Here is an 18081-nt window from a genome sequence, read left to right as displayed (position 1 = left end):
ACAGAAATGTTTGTTTTCCAAGCAATGTGACTTTCTGATAAGCGGGGTGTGCGTTCTCGCCTTTTGTTCAAAACACGATGCAGATTCATAACAAACAATATTATCTACTTCCTAAGCGATTGTTAAGTAAATATAAGGCCAGCAGTTTTTGGGCTATTTCACAGAAAAAAAACATGAATTATTCAAACTGAAATCACCAACGGTCATTCATATCGCGTATCGGTACAGAACGTTTTTTTTTTCTCTTTATTTTATCAACAATACAAATGAGAAATATGCCTGACTTACTCGAGATATCCTTGCACTTGTGCCCAACACCCCCTGTGTGTATGACAGAGATTTGTTACAACCGAAAGAATTGTGATAAGAAAGAAAGAAAAAAAGAGACTACAATACAAATAATACATCAACAAATGACCACAAAACACGGATTTCGACCGATAAAGTACTCTTTAAATGACGAGTTTGAAATCAACACAACAACTAACATTGTTTTATTTTTTTAAATCTAAAATATTGTCTTAGCAAATATGCTCGTTTTTCAATTTTTTTTTCTCTCTTTACCGAATGAACAAGAATGTTTTGAAATATGTTTTGGGAATTCTTAACTAATTTCCGGGCAAATGTTGAATTCATTGCATATCAACATAATTTGGTTGCCACTTTTTTTTCTTCTGTTCTCGCACTTTATTTCGAAATATGCGTTTGTTCTGACAATTTTCTCTTATTATCTGGGAATATTTATATTTCGTATGGTAAGAATGATTAGTTTTTTATTTGGTGGATTGCAAGTCACTTTGATCAAGCAATTCGAAAATAGCAAACCAATTTGACAAAGGGTCACACAAAAACCATTGTGTACTACCAAACGTGTACCATCGAAACCATCTTCATTTTGTTTGAAAGTTGACGCTTTGTTATTCGTCACTATTGAATTCAACATCGATTTGCTTACCGAATGGGTCGTATTTTTAATACATGTACAACAATTTTGTTTCGTTTATGTTGTTGTTGTTGTTGTTGTTGTTGTCGTGTTTTTTTTCTCAAACAATCTTTCATCTCCAATCGCACGCTTTTTTCCCAATTGGAAGCACAAAATTTGACGTTATTTAATTGGTGTATACACATACACTTACAGTCGCGTTCGCTTCGAATCGATTCATTTCGTTCACACTTGATTCGGTAGGAAAATCAGTTTCAACTCATGGGCGTGGCTTATAACAATGAGATTTTGGGTTGAAGTTATCAACACCATTACACGTATTATTCAGTCGCTTGCGAGCATTTCGGCTATTGAGCAATAATTTTCAGCATTGAGCTCAATACATTTCGTCGTCGTCGTCGTCGTCGTCGTTGTTGTTGTTGCTGTTGGATTGAAGATCTCATGAATGTTACGATTTAAATCAAAATGATGTTGTTTTTTTGTTGCACATTACACAAATACATTTTTACGAAGATAAATGGCCGAAATATGTGTGATTTATGATTATGATTTGTTTTTTCGCCATGCGAAACATTATTTAATGATATGCAATGATCTGATATATATATTTTATGAATTAAACATGATTTTAAGCGATCAATTTGAAGCGAATTCTTTGTGTTTTTGTATGCATTTTTGCGTTTTGAATTCGGCTTTTTTTTGCAAAATATTCTACATTTTTACTTACTTTTTCTTTGGTTCGATTTCATTTCATTTAGGATTTAATGCACCTCATGATCGCAATGAAAACTCCTCACCATCATCAGCAGCAATGCTGGCACACCCGCAACAACATCAGCCAGTTAGTCAAAATTCAATGTCATATAATGTTCAAGTAAACTCAGCACACAAGAACATCTCGAGTTCATCAACGTCCACTGGAGCATATAGTATACAAAATATGAAAGAAGAACCGAATACAGGTGCAAACAACTATTCCAGCGCTGTGAATGGAAACGGTCCAGATGATATGGCAGTAAGTACAAGTCAAGAAATTTACTACGACATTTGGTGCAATATCTTTTTTTATTGGAAAACCCCGTTTTTTCTTTCAATTTGATATTCGATTTTTTTTCATTTTGCATTTTTTTTTTTTTGAATTTCGACTAAATCGTTTTTCTTCGACATTCTGTAGAGTTTCGGTTTGTTTACTCATCCCGGTCCATATGAGGAGCCTGAATATCATTCACTGTCACAAGATGCACAGAATCAACCACCGTATTTAGAAAATAGCCCAGAATTTTATGCTGGTATGCTTGAACAGAAATACAATCAACCATATCATAAAAACCCATTCAATTCACGAGGTAAATATCAGCGGTGCAGTCGCTTAATTCCACTAATTATTGTTAACATAAAGCGATGAAATTAATTGCATTTTTTTTCTTTGTTTCTTTTTCAAATGTTGCGTAGGACGTTTTCATGATAACTATCCCGATTATTCAACCTACGATTCACCAGCGTTCCAAACCGTACCCAGTAGCACAACGTCATCGGATCATTGGAACGTACAACATTCTCACAATGGGGATTTTCAGCATCCGGTTTACATGACAACGATGGGAATCGATAAGACGATTCTCGGTGGTTATCCAACAGCTGGTGGTATTCAATGCTTTAACGGCACCGGCCCAATTCAATTGTGGCAGTTTTTATTGGAGCTTCTGATGGATAAAACTTGCCAAAATTTCATTTCATGGACCGGCGAAGGCTGGGAATTCAAACTCACCGATCCAGATGAAGTGAGTACTTTCGACGGATTTGCTCTTTTTTCCACAATTTTATGCTTTAAAGCACATTATAATTACAACTGTTTAATTTTGTTTCGTTTCATTCAGGTTGCACGACGATGGGGCGTACGAAAAAATAAGCCAAAAATGAATTATGAAAAATTAAGTCGCGGTTTGCGATACTATTACGATAAAAATATTATTCATAAGACCGCTGGAAAACGATACGTGTACCGATTCGTATGTGATTTACAAAATTTAATTGGGTAAGTCATCGATCGATCGATTGATTGATTGATTGATTGATAGATCAAATTGGATCTGATCAAATTTGATGATCATTGAGTTCATCCAAAGATTTGCAATTCTAATTCGAATGTTCCATTTCAACAGGTGTTCGCCCGAAGAACTGTGCGCCAAATTAGACGTGAAAACTGAGAAAAGGGACGACGAATGAATATACGTAGCATAGACTTTTCACGGAAATCCTCAATCCAGATTTATACAACAGATGAATAATTAAACACAACAACAACAACAAATCCATTTCAAATATTTTCATTTATAGATTTAAAATCCATTTTTTTTTGCTTCTGGTATCTTTTGCTTTAGAACAAATTGCAACAGACATTAAATAAGTTGCAAACAACTGCTCACAAACTATCGATAGTTAATATTGAATTAAAGAAAACAAAAAAAAAGGCAACAGAAACAAAATGAAGAAGAAGAAGATGGAACATATTTTTAAAGCCAAAAAGCACAAAAGCGTTGTGAAACCAAAAGGAAGATGGCTGAAGTTAGCTCTATTAAAGTTATAGATATCAATTCTATTAAAAAGAAAAAAAAAAATTAAACACGGATCAAAGTGTGTGTGTATGTGTGTGTGTGAGAGAGAAAAAGAAGTGGAGAATGAAAAATTTCAATATTTACATGTAGTAAACTTGATGTATCGTCAATTTATATTTTATTAAAATTTAAAAAAGAAGAGTAAAAAATCAACAAAGAAAAAAATGGATTTTGTAATGTTTTTAACGTATGTAATGTCTGTAATATTAATTAACAACAATGGACAACAATGACAAAAGAGAAAACAAAGAAAAAAAAATGAGCAAAAAAAAATATCAACCGAAAAATAAATACTTCAATACTAGAAGATTAGCCTTTTTAAAAGCGAAAAGATAAATATAAATTTCGAATGAATTATTAGTTAAAAAAAACCGAGTACATTTTTATAAAGTTTCTTTTAAAATGAAATCGATTAGCACGTAAGAAGACTATGAAAATACAACAAAAAACAAAAAAAGCAATGTATTGAACAAAAAAAAAACTAAATTGAACGATATGCAAAATTATTTCAATGAAAGTCAATGCGCAGTGTTCGATTCACACATTTTATGTTTGTTTTTTTTTTTTTTATTCAAATCCGATGATTCCTTAATTTGAGGTCTTCAAGCAATAATAAACGACTTTTCGTTACGACACAAAAATAATCCAAACTCTCGCACATTCATTTTTTTGTTTCTTCTTCTTCTTAAGTTTGCATTAGGGTGCATTTTCTCCTCTCTGTTTTCTTCAAATTTCATACAACACAATTGTTTATTTAACGAATGACACAAGACTATGCATCGAACACGATGATTTGATTTGTTTTTTCTCCGTTCACTTCGTCTTGTTGCCGTTATTTTTTTCTTCTCGCGAACATGTGATATCAATCGCCATGGGAATTGAGAGTTTTTCATAAACTAAAATGGAAATCGGAACCGATGATGATTCATTTGTTTTCAGGATATGCATGTTTATCATACGCAAATTCCCCAGTTGCCGTTGCGAATTCGAACTCAAAACACTACTTGACCGACTCGTGAACAAATCTATAATCTCAAACAGAGGAATGAAAGAAAAAACAGAGAACATTGCAAATATGGTGCCTTTTTTTTATCAGTGATACTACATTCGTTAATGTATTTAACCGATAAGTTGGGCATACATTATTGCTTCAAACTGTCTGACTCATTCTCGTCTCACATTATCTGCTTTTTGTTTCTTCCAACAACTCGGAATAATTTTGTGTTCTGCTTTTGAATCTGGAGAAAGCGAGAATATTGGCAGAACCGTCACAATAGTGAAGAGCTTTCAAATTTTCAGCCATCATATTTTAAATTACATTTTCAATAAATTTAAATAATTTTTTTAAAATTAAATCACCATTTAAATCAATTTTCTGCTGGCGTTTGCTGTTTCGTAGAAATCACAAACGAAAATCACTGAACTATTGTCGATGTATATGAATACGAATAGAATGAACAACAAATCTGCTGTCTGTCACACTCACATAGCAATTATAAACTGTGATCCCATTCCGATTTTCGAATTTTCTTTGCATTGGACAGAGAAGATTTTGCGAATGAACAAAACGAAAATATTTCATCAAAACAAAAATTACGTCTTAGAAAGAACAAGTGAAATAATTTCGAATGAAAAATTAAAAAAAAAACGCAAAGCTGATCGAAGCCGTTTTTTTTTTTCAATTCCAATGAATGAATATCACCAATAAAATTCCAAGTCGCCATAGATTGTGCTGAATTTCATAATTGTGTTTAATAATATATGCTAAGTGAAGAGTTTTGATTTCTTTTTAAAAATAGAATAATGCAAATAATGATAACAGCTCGGGTTAATCAGAAAACAAAAGAAAAATCCCATTCTCGAACATTAAGTGTGTTCGTTTTTGGGCTCTTTTTTTACAAAAAAAACCGAACGAAAATTTGTTTATTAGTGCTATTTGTGATTTTTGTGTTTCAACAAATTATGACATCCTTTCATAAGAATTTCATCATGTAAATTAAATGGTTCAAAAGTTGAAAAAACCAACCGCATGCAACAAGAAATCGATATGAAATCAAAAAAAGTTTATCATATTGGTACCTGATCCTCAGCTTTGTTGAAAAATAGCGATGCCATGCATGGAATATATGACACAAACAAAACTGATCCAATACAATTGATCCGTAAACTTTTAATCCGTGCGTTGCATATTTATAGGCGATTGACGTTGCCGGTCTGAAGATGTTAATGCTCTTTTCATTGTTTGTTTATTTTGATTTTTTTTACTACCCAGTAACGTGTTGTATACCATCGAAAAAGAAAGAAAATGTCACAGAGAAACAAAAAAAAAAAAACAATTCATCAACACACATAGGCACACAATAAGTGAGGAACAGACTACTGTCATTTGTATCCTATATATATTTTCCTCCTTTCTTTCTGTTTCGCGCGTACTACTGCAGTATATTCGAAAAGAAGAGAGAAAATATTCAGAATCGATGTTACTAAGAAATAAGATTTAAAACAAACAACAAAAACATTATAATCAAATATTCAAGGAAAAAAAGATTGTGATTAGACAATAAATATTGTTCTCTTTGCGTTATGTATAATTTTAAAAAGTAATAAAAAAAATGAAATCATTTTTAATTAGTGCAAATTGTGTTCTGTATTTTTTATTCGTATCTTTCGACTTAATTTAGTTCTTTGATCTTTGGCATGAGTATTGAGTACATATATAAATAAATGGCGATTGTGCTTTGCCGTGGTGAGTCATGGGTGCGTGTGCATTTCAAGGGGATATGATCAATATCCAAAACCGAATGGGTATCCAAAATCGTGGAAGTTCCGTTGCGGAAATCGTTGGTAATATGGTTGCGGTTGACGTTGCTGGAAATGATATTGTTGTTGGTGTTGCTGTTGCTGTTGGTGTTGTTGATGGTGGTGTTGTTGTTGATTTTGTTGTTGTTGTGGGAAAGCCCACGATGTGAATAGACGTTGCCAAAATTGTGGTGAAGTGTACGTATCGAAAATCTCTCTACCGAATTGGAATCGTCGATTGGTGCTGACACTGCCAGCTATAGCACTGATGATGGGTTTTGCTGCGGCAACTGCATTGAAAATCGGTTGATCCTTTTCACATTTATACATTCGGCCAATTTTCTGGATATCATGGTGGCTTAATCCATCTCTCTGACCCATTTCTCTCGTATTACCGCCTCGCTGTGTGTACGTGTGATGAATTGAGATTCACAAGAAAATATTTAATTTGTTTTTTATTCGTCATCAATTCCAGCCTTTCAATTGAAAGTGTTATTTTTAAAGAAACCACAACCATTTGTTTTGTTTTGTTTTGTTTTTCAAGTTACGAATGTATTCGATATCGGTTGAACAAATTTTTCATTTTGGTATATTAAAACTAATGCATAGTAAATAGAAGAATTACCCTCATTGAATGAATGATTTTGGTTAGAAATTAGAATAATTATCTAATTGGATGAAGTTAAGTGCAATAAATAAGTTAAAATAAATTACTCTTCTCTCTCTCTGTTGCTCTCTCTCGCTCTACTTCTCTCCTCAGATGAAAGTTAAATGAATAAATAAGTTGATTAGAGCTTATGAGCTAGTTTTATTTGGTTATAAGCATCCGTCCATCGTCCTTATTTTTGTCGTTTTTGTTGTTGCATTCGTGTTCCGTTGTTGGTTTTCATTTACCCTTGGTTTGCTAAAGCATTACCGATTAAATTGCCCAACATATTCAAAAATGGTCTATTTGGTCTGTTTGGTGCAGGCCTACCTGTTGATACGGATGTCGGTGCTGTTGTTGTTCCATCGGTTTCACCGACCAATTCGTTAATATTGTTATGTGCATTCATTGGTGGTTTTGGTTCCACAATTGGTGCATCAACATTTGAACACTTGTACATTTGGTTAATTTTTGCAACGTCTGCCGATGAGAATGCATCTCGTTGGCCCATGTTATTCGAAGCATAGCGCTACAATAGTCCGCAACCAAATTATGGGGAATAAAATATTGAAAGAGATTTGTTCGGTGGTTTAAGTTAACGTTAGTTATGGGTTAGCTTAATAAATAACTTAACAAAAGCAAAATATGTGTTTTTATAGCAAAATTTTCTGTCTGTTTCTTAAAGCGTTCTTTTTAGCCAATCGTTTTGCTCAGTTTTACTCAGTTTTGGTAGTTTTGGAAGTTTTGGAAGTTTTGGTCAAAGTTGTAGTAACAGCGATACATAAAGTTAATTCTTTGCACATCACTCTCACTAAAATTAACACGTTGGCCCATCAATGAATAGACGACTCTCTAAAAAATCAATCAATTTTTTTTCCACATGAATGACATGTTGTATATTTCAAGTGATTCAATCAATTTTTCGTCTAAACCAAATACATTGGTCTGTGATTTGTTTTGGTTTGATCATAAAATGGGTATGTTGAATGAAGGAACAAAGAAAAAAAAGAGCAACAACGAATAGAAGTGCATAACACAGAGTAATATGATATAACAACAGTTTTTCATGTGATACAACGTTTTGTGGCTGTTTGTATGGTGGCGAAATAGCAATTGATGAATTTCCAACAAAACAATGGGATTTCTCACACTTGACTCTCTCTCTCTCTCTCTCTCTCTCTCTCTCCCTCATCGCATCAATGCAATCTGTCGTATTTTATGCGTTGGTTCAAATCATTTTGCACTCTCATTTGTATCGTTTTTGTGCCGTTATTTCATTGAACAAATGACAATTGATCACTGATCATTACATCACTTACGTAAAAACGAATGAAAAATATAACGACAGCACTTTCGATTGAATGAATAAACGGAACTTTCTTTGTGAATTCGACAAGTTGCGTGTGCCCAATGAAAAAATATAAGAAATATTGAATACAACATCCATTCTGAATCGATGAGTCTGGAAATGATGAGCAACAAAAACATTTCTTTTCTTCTCTGAATGACAATTCACACATGTCGGTAATATTTCGCCCACCATTCGAGAGAGAGAAAAAAGCGGGCATCAATCAATGACTGATGCATGAAATTACAAAACGCTATTTTCTAACACTAGTTAAACACAAAAATGTTGTGTGATTGAATTGATTGTGTAGTGACGATGCGTAAACGTAGAATCCATACCGAAACAAATGTTAATCACTTTAAATTTATGCAAAAAAAAAGAGAAACAAATAAGTCGAATGAATGTGAAATCGCCAAAATGTTAGGAAATTGCTGTTTTGTGTTATAGAATAGAAACCACATGATACTAATGTGCCATAGGGGTATTGCAACTACCATAAAATATATGTATTTCATCAAGTTTATCAAGCTCTTTCCAAGTTTATGCATAGTGTTGAACTTTTGTTCAAGCTCTACCATCGAAATGTACAGTAAAATAATTTACGGGCACGACGTAAGATGGCGTTTTTTCTGGTCAAAAAAGTTGCAATATCCCTTTGTAATGTGCTGAATCAAACTAAGATGTGGTGATTGTTTTGATTTCCGATTCCTATGTGAATTTCTGAATTTCTGATTTTGAACCTTGTAGTTCAATGATATTTATGAACTAGTTTTTGTTTTATTCTTTGTTGGGTTTACGGACCGTTTCGGTTATCGCATGCGAGAAAAAGCAAAAACCATTTAATTAAGCCGCAAACAACAACACGAGAAAAAAAACACACACATACCGTGCGCTGAGACACACAACGAGAAGAACGAACAACAACGACAAATCGTACACTTTTATAAAAATAACACACTAACCTTGGCGGTTATTGTTGGTTGACCGTTTCGTGAAAATGCATTTGGTGAATAATGCATCACGCTTCCGTAATCGTACTCAACGCCGTACGCTGTGGTCGTTACACTGCTTTGTTTGTCGAAATTCGATTGAGTTCCTTCGTTGGGTTAATCACCGTGTTAAAAACAAAAAGAAGACACACAGATATTTGGGGTTTTTGGCAATTAATACGTATCAATTTGTATATGGAATGTTGTCACATCGCGGTTACTTACCTGCACGAACATTGTTCCAGTTAATGAACACAAAATCATCGCGATCGGAACGGTTTTGCTCATGGAAAAAGCCCAAGGCGTGCATCATTTCATGGATAATGGTACCGACTTTTGATACACATCCCGGTGTCTGCAAGTTGATTTCCTGTGAAAATGAACCATTTTGAATTTTACCAAATTGAATCAAGGCGTTTATGATGACAAAATATTTCTTGAAAATTTACTAATTATCGGAGACTGAATACTAACTTGTCTGCCGCCAATACGTCCAACACTTGACCAGCAACCAGTTGAATCGCTTGTGAATGTGACGTAGTCACGTTCATATGTTCTTGGCTTGAAACGAATGCATGTTCGGCGATGATATTCGTTGATGGCACGCTCGATCAGATCCATACCATTTGCATCTGATTTTGAAACGGAAATTTATTTGCAAATTAGTTTGTGATTCATGTCAACATAAATGGAATTAGTGGTTGAAGTACCAAAAAAAAAATTGGAATTAATTCCCAAAAAGATCATTCTTACCAAAATATCCGCTAATTTCGAATGGAACAACGCCGCCTGGCCAATGTGACGATGAAGCGATCAATCCGTTTCTGCCGAAATCAGGCCGGATCAGCATGTCTCCCTCCAAGTATTCACCCAATTCTTCTGGATTCATTTCGCTTGTGCTTGGATCGTACGTAGCAACTAATTGGCCGGTTTTATTGCTGGGCACACCGAAAATGCTCGAACCATATTGAGACAGATCGATTGATGGTACATCATCCTCATCCACGAAATTGTTGTCAACCGATGGATATGGAGCAGCACTAACAAGTGCAGCTAAGCAAGCGACTACTATAAATACTCTCATTATTGTAACTTTTTGAAAACTGACTGTCAAATTAAAGAAAAAAATTTCAAAATTTTAAATTATTTCAACTTCGTAAAAAGCTATAGTTCTTTATACTTTGCGGTAAAACCAATTTAAAGAGCTATTAATAAAGTTTGTATCCGGAGGAACCGTTTTGTAGAAGTTCACTTTTCGACTGAATATTGGAAGGAGTTGTCTGCTTTATATATTATTACTGATGTTGTCGTATGTCGCAGCCAAAAGCACGGTCTGTGTTAGGGTTTGAGCCCGCGCTCGCGCGAGCAAGCGAGAAAACATACACAATAACACATGTCACACACTGCAATCTTAACCATCAATACGCCCATTCATCCACTCTGCGCGCTTGTTCATCGTGTGTATTATCATCCGAACATAATAAATTGTGTAATTTGCTTATTTTAATTCCTTCCGCTCTTCCTTGACATTCGTTTATTTGCCTACTTTCATTCATTCATTAAATTCAATTCATTTTTTATTGTTCTTTTGAAATTTCATATTTGAGTGCGTGTATGCGAAACCACGTTCACGTTTCGGCTTTTTTGTTGTTGTTGTTGTTGTTATTGCTGTTGTTGTTCTTCACCCTAGGCTGGCTGTTGGTAATGAAAATAGTGTCGTGACCGATAACAATAATTAAACACCTAGTTAATCTACCACACTCCAGCCAGTCAGTCACTGGAACTGAGTTTCTAAGGCAGAAGCGTGTAGTACACGGAACAGTCATATCATAAGCAAACGCTGTAATTCTCATATCACAGTGATAAGTGACTGACTTAAGGTGCTAATAGTTATGAATTTTATGCTCTTATTCATGTGTTTTGTATTCTATATGTGTTCTACAAAAAAAAAAGTAATAACAAGAAGAAGATTAAATAATACCGAAAAAAAATCATTTTCATATCATCATGCAAGCGCGGCCGCTTGCAAATCTCCGTGATGTAGGTCAAACACAGTACATAGTACAATCATCGTGATTTATTATGGTTGTACCTTTCTTTTATCTTATTATGTGCCTGTTAAAATTATGTACCCAATTGAAAACAATGGGCATATATTAGACATTATGTTATCAGTTTGAACGGTTGAATAAAAGGTGATGGAACTATTTGAATGCAAAAATAATGAAGAAATTTTCGTGTTTTTTTTCTATTTGGTTTACGGAAAGCTTATTATCATAACATCCATGTATAATAATTTTATCCAGTTTATTCCTTTATCTCTCTCTATCTCTCTATGTGTGTGTATGGGTTTATCTGTCTTTCTCTCTTCCGAAACTCTCTTTTGTCATCCCGAAACTCCCAAGCAGACTCAATGTCGTCGATGATGAGATGACTCATGTTGACACATCTGTGTTCCGAACACTGTGTTCCAATTGCAATTGGGTCATATTTAAACAAGCGTTTCCAAAGTAAGCCGATGCGGATCAAAACAAAAAAAATAAACGATGGATTGCTCTTGAAAACTTAACAAATCCAAACAAATCAACTATCATTTCAATAACATGAAAAACTATAACTTTTTCTTAACAATGTTTACGAAGGCGCCAATTTTGTATGTGTGATTTTTCCCAAACGTACGTATGTATCGAACGTAAATTCAGTGTAATTTTTTCATTTCAACCTGTTTACAGATCAACGCATCATTAACGCGGAGGTTGCCTCGCGGCAAGGAGTGTATTCACCTTTCACGACACATTAAAAATAAAACTGGGTAAAAATGGTATGACAACACTTTACAACCAGTTGTATAACATTGGTGAATGAATGAAAATACAGATATAGACGCGTATATATTCTCCAATATAAATGACGATGTGCTAAAAGTGATTCCGAGAAGAAAGACAAGAAACGAAAACGTTGAAATAAATGAAAGTCAAGGTCCCCACACATTTTTTTGCAGCTGCTGCTGTTCATGTTGTTTTGTCGGTTTGTGCTTGTGTGTGTGCGCGCGCGCAATCCAAACACACGATGCAGTCGAGATGAGATCTTAACGTGCTATACACTCGATATAAATTCGCGTATGCGATGAATCGTACAATTTCTTTCTCTTTTTTTGCTGTTTGCATCTTGCGTGTGTATTTTTAGTATGCAAAGATCACATTGAACTCAACGAAATCCTTTAGCTTAGGTCAAGAAATGGCTATTTATCGTCTCGAAGCCATTGTTCGGAATGAGTGTCAGTAGTATCATGCGCAAAAAAAAGCTTATGGGTTAGTGGGAGCAGTTTAACGGAAAAGACAAGGTGCAAGATTCAAGATTCTTTGGAGAGACACGTATGCGCGCACGTACATGAAACAGCAATTCGAAGAATAAACATTCTATAAAATGGATTTCGTTATAAAATCGACTCACTTAAAAATAATTTAATAATCACTTGAATTCCAAAATAGATTACAGAACATCAAGGTTTTCATTTTAAAAAATATAAAAAAAAAACTTTCCGTTACTTAGGCAAGGTTCTTTACCGTTAGGTTTTCCACCTTAATTTCATCATATGGTAAAATGCCAGTGAATACGCGTGTGTGTCGATTTCGTTTTCATTTTTGTGTTTTAATTATTGAGATATATCATTCATTTACTTTATCTGAAGATAAGCCAGTTGTGTCGCCATTTAAATTGTTTTTTTTTCTTTACTTTTACGATCTCAATTTCATTATCGCTGACCACCCGATGATCGATCAATAGAACAAAAAGACAATTTGTGAAAAAATAAAAATAAAAATATCATGCAATATATGGCATGAATTTCGTTCGATACACAAACAACGTATGTCGTCGATGACAACGCCGGATGATGAGTCAATCTGAATTGAAACACTTTATGCGTTTCATGTATTGATTCAAAGATTTATTGTTGTCAAAACCTTTTTACTAACACTACTAGCACTTGTTGATAAAATGTGATTAAATGGAGATTAGTAAAAATGGACACGTAAACCATTTTCAATCGACATATTAAGGTATATAGCGAAAAATTTCAGCAGCGAAAAAGCTCATGCATATCAAAGGAATTATGAAAAAACTAGTAGTTGAAAAGTAAAACAAAGAATCCGTTTGCTTACAAGCTTCCTTTACTACTTATGTTATAGATGACACTTTTATTACATTTCCATTTTCCATGTTATAACTTAACATATTTTACGTTTTCTTTTTATATATAATGAAGCAACAACATATTCAAAGGAAAATGAAGCCTATCTGATGGTAACACTCTTGACGTTTGGCGTAGTTTATTAAACACCTACGTTTCTCCGGAATCGGTTGCTGGATTCTGTTGGGGGAGCTTCACCACCACTTTCTGTGCTGCTGTCCGGCTGTAAACGATTTTAGCCTTTCCCATGAATATAATATGGTAGTACTCGTGGTGTATAATGGAAATCTTTAAATAAAGTTCACAGTTACCTTTGATGGATCTGGTTTCAACGTTGTTGTCGTTGTCGTAGGAGCTACCGTTGTCGTTGTGTCTGGAGCTTTCGTTGTCGTTGTGTCTGGAGCTTGCGTTGTCGTTTGGTCTGGAGCTTGCGTTGTTGTTGGGTCGGTTGGTTTCTCGGTTGCTGCATTGCATTTATCCAATTGATCTTGAAGGCTTGATTTTTGTGACGACAAAACAATGGTTGAGATCACAAATGCGAATAGACAAAGTCCCAAGAATGTTGAAAGCTTATTATCGGCTATCCAGCCTGAAAAAATAACAACGAAAATTCAATATTAACCGAGAGAACCGAAACCGCACAATTTTTTCTTCATTAAAACCTTACCAAGAATTCTGGAGAGTGTATAATTCATTTTGTTGATTGTTCTTTTTTTCTTCGTCACAATTTCGGATTTCAGTTAAGTTGAGCTGGTTTGTGATCGTGGTGCACAGAACAATAGCAAAAATGTAACTGCGTTTCTAGTTCGACTATCGATACCGATAGACCATAGTGCTACAGTTCAATTTAATACCAAATTCACGCAATTGATAAGAAGCGAGAAAAAAACACTCATTCACATTGTCTTGATGTATTTCTATCAGATAACATACCGATAGGTAGACGTATGCGCAATTTGTCATGGAGAGCACAATGTGTTCAATATTAGCTCGCCACAAATGAATTGATTTTTTATGAATTGTACGCGCCTACACACACACAAAGCAAAATGTGTGAACAACCTGTAAAGTCCGACAATTACCGTTTGGGTTTTTTGTCGGTATTTTTGTACATATCTAAAATCTATGCGGGGAAAAGAGAATAGCGCTTAATCAAATTGTCACATTATCCACGAATTGAAACACCTGTACAAAACATGACATTCCAAAAAACATGTTAACCATACCTGTGTCGTTTTTTACTGGAAACTATCGATCGAACGACTGAATGCCATAAAATTGGCGATTGTTTTTATCAATTTCGCCTGAGATAACAAATTCGATTTTCAACCGGTTATCATTATGGCTGGAAAAAATAGACCAAAATCCAGCCATTGCATGATATTTTCGTTTGATTAAGTTAGTGCTTTTTTCTGTTGTTTCTTCCTCTCATTATCGATGCAATAAAATTCTTTCTAAAATCTAATAACTCACACATTGGCGACTAGCACTTGGAATTTCAAGCCAATAAATAAATCTTTTCCACGTATATTCCTCGTCAATCACATGTGTGTCGATTACACACGCTAAAACATTATAACGTTTCAAACGAATGACCATGAAATGTATGCGTCTGAACTAGTACAAAAAATAAAGAAGAAAAGCTAAAGCAATAATAATAAATACAAACATCAATCATAACTATTTATTTGGAAAACTTTATTGTCTGCGAAAAATTAGAGAAACATTACATAAAATAAAACTTGAACATAAATTTATAATATGTATATTATATTTGGTCTTTATGTTTGCCTTTTTTTCTTCTTCAAAGAATCTAACTGTTTGCAATCAAAAATTGTGTTGCGCTCGTGTCTTTATTTCGACTGTACAATACGGATTCAATTTCAATGTGATATTGTGTTTTCCTTTCTTTCTACAATTTATATCCATTTTTCGCTTCGGAAGGGCATCTATATCTAAAAGTCACAATGCAATATTGCCGCAAACCGCTGAAATACCGAATTTAAATCCCATTGGAAGTGATCAAACAAATGGACAGTTTGCAGGCAATTTGCATTGGATACATTTTCTGTACTTAGCGAGATTCTTTACATTGATTTCAGCTCCAGCAATCAACTAAACGCTTCTATTTTGCAGCCAGATTCTTCAAATTTATAATAAAAAACGAAGTAAATTCTATTGTATTCATTAGATTATTATGATTTATATTATAAATATAGACGATGCTTTCATCCTATTTTGTTTCTCTGTCTGCTAACTTTGTTTCCCGAATTAATATGCCTATGTTTTTGGTTGAAAATATGCACCAAGTTTACTTGTGTGTGTCTGTATTTGTTTTGATTTGTTTTTATTCTTTTTCTGTTTGTTTATACAATAGAGAGAGAAAAAAAAGTCGCTTGAAAACGTAGTCGTTCAGGCAGTTAACTGCATCATCAATTAATCCAAGTGGCTGGCTTTCCTTCAACACGGTAACCCGTTAAATGGGCCTCGGACCGGCGATTCGGAACATCTGGATAGAATTGTGGCCCAGCTTCATAGCCATATTTCACATGATTCTTGAATGCCGACAATAGGAGCAAAAATATGGCTATTTTTCCAACAACAATCGATTTGATCAACAGCAATTTGAGCGTTGACACCAAAAATGGAACAACAGCCGATTGAATCAAAAATGGTAGAATGAATAAAGGCAATATTTTCGTAATCAAATCTTGTTTACGGCCTCGACCTTTTGAGTGCATGTATGCAAAATGAAAAAAATAAACAAAACAAAACAAAACAAAACGATTCAATTAAATAATTGGGTCTGTGTGAAATGGTCACGTTGTTCGTTGGAATAGGTGTGATTCAGTGGTGTGCTTACCTGTGAATACGTCCTTAAGACAATCTTCGTCCAAGTAAACGCTAACTAATTCCTTCTCTTTTTCAACGCCAATGTTGACGCCGGGTCCCACATTGTACTTGATCTCTTCGTTGAATTCATTGGTAAGTTTTCGCTTGGCTTTGACCAATGGGATTTCGTCGGTCGTTGGAACTTCGGCTACTTTTGTCGCGACTGCAACGCGACGATTCAAACGATTGCCCACATATGAGCTACGATAATTGTGCTGTACACCACCGACCACAGCATTTCGAATACTTTTTGCGTGTTCAATCTTCGATACAACGCCGGGATTGGATTTGGTTGCACTCTCAACCACATCCACCGAATCCTTGATAATCGGCTGTTGAGCCGAATCATTCACATGATCATTGCTTGTGTTACTCTCCGTCGAACACTCGATAAATTGTGCGATATTTATTGTGAAACATAACAGCAACACCACTTTTTTATTCAAAACTAACTGCATGGTCACTGTATTTTAGCGTTTGTTTGTTTGTTTTTTTACGAAAATTTGAGACGACAAATGAAAACGACTTGTTGACTTTTTATTTCCGGCAAATTAAATCTTTCTTATAAAACAATGAGCATCATCGGCCACGGAGCTTTTTTATGATTACACACTATTTTTGAATGACACACGATTTTCAAAAGAAAGAAAAAAAAAACTTTTTGGAAAAACTCCGTTCAACTGATACCGTAGAATAGGAAGGAAGAAAAAAATTCACGAATATCGAATGCAACAGCGGAAAACTGTTGTTGTTTCGAATCGAATTGAATATTGGAAATGCGAATCGCGCAATTAATTCGTTCGATGATCGTGTGTTTTCTCTATGATATCTATGTGCGAAATGATGAAAATAATTTATTTATCTCACAATATATTAACTTGCTCGCACCACGCTGCTGGCTCGTCGTCGTCGCCGCCGTTCTTGATCATTCCCAGTGAGCTATGTGTACATGCAGATTCTTTGACTTGAGTGGCGCGCGCATCGAGGAGAAGAGAGGCATATCAACATGTAAAGAAGAAGCAAGAAGAAAATTTCTCCGCTTGTGCCAATTCAAACCAGTCTCTATGTATTTCGTGGCATTATGCAGGGTTTTCGATGCTCATCAATGCATACTAACACGTTTACCGCACTAATCATGTTACCGTGCGTGTGTATCGACGCAATGGAATTCCAGTTATCCGACAATGTTCTCTAGAATTTGGACCAATGTCTCTTGACCATTTTTTTTACCTCTTCCATTTAACAATAGAACGATCGATGCGATATCAATTGATTGCAGCAACAACAGAAACAGAAGAGAGGAGAGAAAGATCGAAAGAAATAAAAGATATCATAAATTGTAGCATTAGCACAGCCCTGTTAGCGCACATTTGCAATTCTATGCTGCTCGGTATTCTGAACGCATTACATTCTAAGCAATGCTTTCCCGATACATGCTAATCTGAACAAACTGCAGGTTATTAGCTAATGGTTTGTTTGCACGTGAAAGAAGAAAGAAAAAAAAATTGTAGCAATATGCTATTTGAGCGCACACGCGCACGGCGCACTTATTTATGTATTTTCATTTTCTTCTTTCTCTGTCTACTTTGTTGCTCGCGCGCCGTTTCCTGCTTATAATTGATGCTCAGAACTGATCAGTTTTGTATTGCTTTTGTTC

At 34.7% G+C, this 18081-nt stretch overlaps 4 protein-coding genes across 8 annotated transcripts in view; 1 reads left to right on the top strand and 3 right to left on the bottom strand.

Annotated features, from left to right (window-relative positions):
• The window catches only part of LOC129578874 (ETS-like protein pointed), a 54250-nt gene extending 48198 nt beyond the window's left edge, over window positions 1-6052 (top strand). For all 3 annotated transcript variants that reach the window (XM_055468095.1, XM_055468097.1, XM_055468096.1), the window contains 5 exons: window positions 1702-1958; window positions 2118-2289; window positions 2396-2724; window positions 2821-2978; window positions 3106-6052. In XM_055468095.1, the coding sequence (XP_055324070.1) occupies window positions 1702-1958; window positions 2118-2289; window positions 2396-2724; window positions 2821-2978; window positions 3106-3169 (980 nt within the window). In that variant the 3' untranslated portion in view covers window positions 3170-6052. The remainder of the gene's footprint in view (window positions 1-1701; window positions 1959-2117; window positions 2290-2395; window positions 2725-2820; window positions 2979-3105) is intronic.
• An 817-nt stretch (window positions 6053-6869) lies between these two features.
• On the bottom strand, window positions 6870-10593 carry LOC129578876 (hatching enzyme 1.2). 2 transcript variants are annotated; one of them, XM_055468098.1, is made up of 6 exons: window positions 10521-10593; window positions 10094-10447; window positions 9815-9972; window positions 9566-9710; window positions 9314-9447; window positions 6870-7532 (listed from the first exon to the last, which is right to left on the bottom strand). In XM_055468098.1, exons 2-6 carry the CDS (start codon window positions 10422-10424, stop codon window positions 7248-7250), a joined length of 1053 nt encoding a protein of 350 aa, XP_055324073.1. In that variant the 5' UTR covers window positions 10425-10447; window positions 10521-10593; the 3' UTR covers window positions 6870-7247. The 2 variants fall into 2 exon arrangements, with proteins under 2 accessions (XP_055324073.1, XP_055324074.1); XM_055468099.1 differs by having other exon boundaries at window positions 6870-7261; window positions 7334-7532; window positions 10094-10585.
• Window positions 10594-13494: 2901 nt separating this feature from the next.
• On the bottom strand, window positions 13495-14359 carry LOC129578873 (mucosal addressin cell adhesion molecule 1-like). 2 transcript variants are annotated; one of them, XM_055468093.1, is made up of 3 exons: window positions 14200-14359; window positions 13844-14121; window positions 13495-13772 (listed from the first exon to the last, which is right to left on the bottom strand). In XM_055468093.1, exons 1-3 carry the CDS (start codon window positions 14225-14227, stop codon window positions 13683-13685), a joined length of 396 nt encoding a protein of 131 aa, XP_055324068.1. In that variant the 5' UTR covers window positions 14228-14359; the 3' UTR covers window positions 13495-13682. The 2 variants fall into 2 exon arrangements, with proteins under 2 accessions (XP_055324068.1, XP_055324069.1); XM_055468094.1 differs by having other exon boundaries at window positions 13495-13755.
• Window positions 14360-15247: 888 nt separating this feature from the next.
• LOC129578872 (uncharacterized) lies at window positions 15248-17199 on the bottom strand. The gene is made up of 2 exons (XM_055468092.1): window positions 16396-17199; window positions 15248-16260 (listed from the first exon to the last, which is right to left on the bottom strand). Exons 1-2 carry the CDS (start codon window positions 16880-16882, stop codon window positions 15965-15967), a joined length of 783 nt encoding a protein of 260 aa, XP_055324067.1. The 5' UTR covers window positions 16883-17199; the 3' UTR covers window positions 15248-15964.
• Window positions 17200-18081: the final 882 nt, after the last annotated feature.

This window comes from Sitodiplosis mosellana, unplaced genomic scaffold (genome assembly GCF_009176505.1).
Source record: "Sitodiplosis mosellana isolate CC-2019 unplaced genomic scaffold, AAFC_SMos_1.0 Smas_scaffold_6226, whole genome shotgun sequence".
In the NCBI taxonomy this organism is placed as follows: Eukaryota; Metazoa; Arthropoda; class Insecta; order Diptera; family Cecidomyiidae; genus Sitodiplosis; species Sitodiplosis mosellana.
Note: the sequence above shows the minus strand (reverse complement) of the source record. Positions and strands in the feature narration are given on the sequence as shown.

Bases quoted from the DNA above. Each gene is read 5' to 3' on its own strand.
- LOC129578876 (XM_055468098.1), bottom strand. From the start codon at position 10,424: ATGAGAGTATTTATAGTAGTCGCTTGCTTAGCTGCACTTGTTAGTGCT. The intron at 9,973-10,093 runs GTAAGAATGATC...TTTCAAAATCAG, and splicing joins CGAAATTAGCGGATATTTTG to ATGCAAATGGTATGGATCTG. The intron at 9,711-9,814 runs GTTAGTATTCAG...TCATTTTCACAG, and splicing joins GACGTATTGGCGGCAGACAA to GAAATCAACTTGCAGACACC.
- LOC129578873 (XM_055468093.1), bottom strand. From the start codon at position 14,227: ATGAATTATACACTCTCCAGAATTCTTG. The intron at 14,122-14,199 runs GTAAGGTTTTAA...TTATTTTTTCAG, and splicing joins TACACTCTCCAGAATTCTTG to GCTGGATAGCCGATAATAAG. The intron at 13,773-13,843 runs GTAACTGTGAAC...TTCATGGGAAAG, and splicing joins TGAAACCAGATCCATCAAAG to GCTAAAATCGTTTACAGCCG.
- LOC129578872 (XM_055468092.1), bottom strand. From the start codon at position 16,882: ATGCAGTTAGTTTTGAATAAAAAAGTGGTGTTGCTGTTATGTTTCACA. The intron at 16,261-16,395 runs GTAAGCACACCA...TGCACTCAAAAG, and splicing joins TCTTAAGGACGTATTCACAG to GTCGAGGCCGTAAACAAGAT.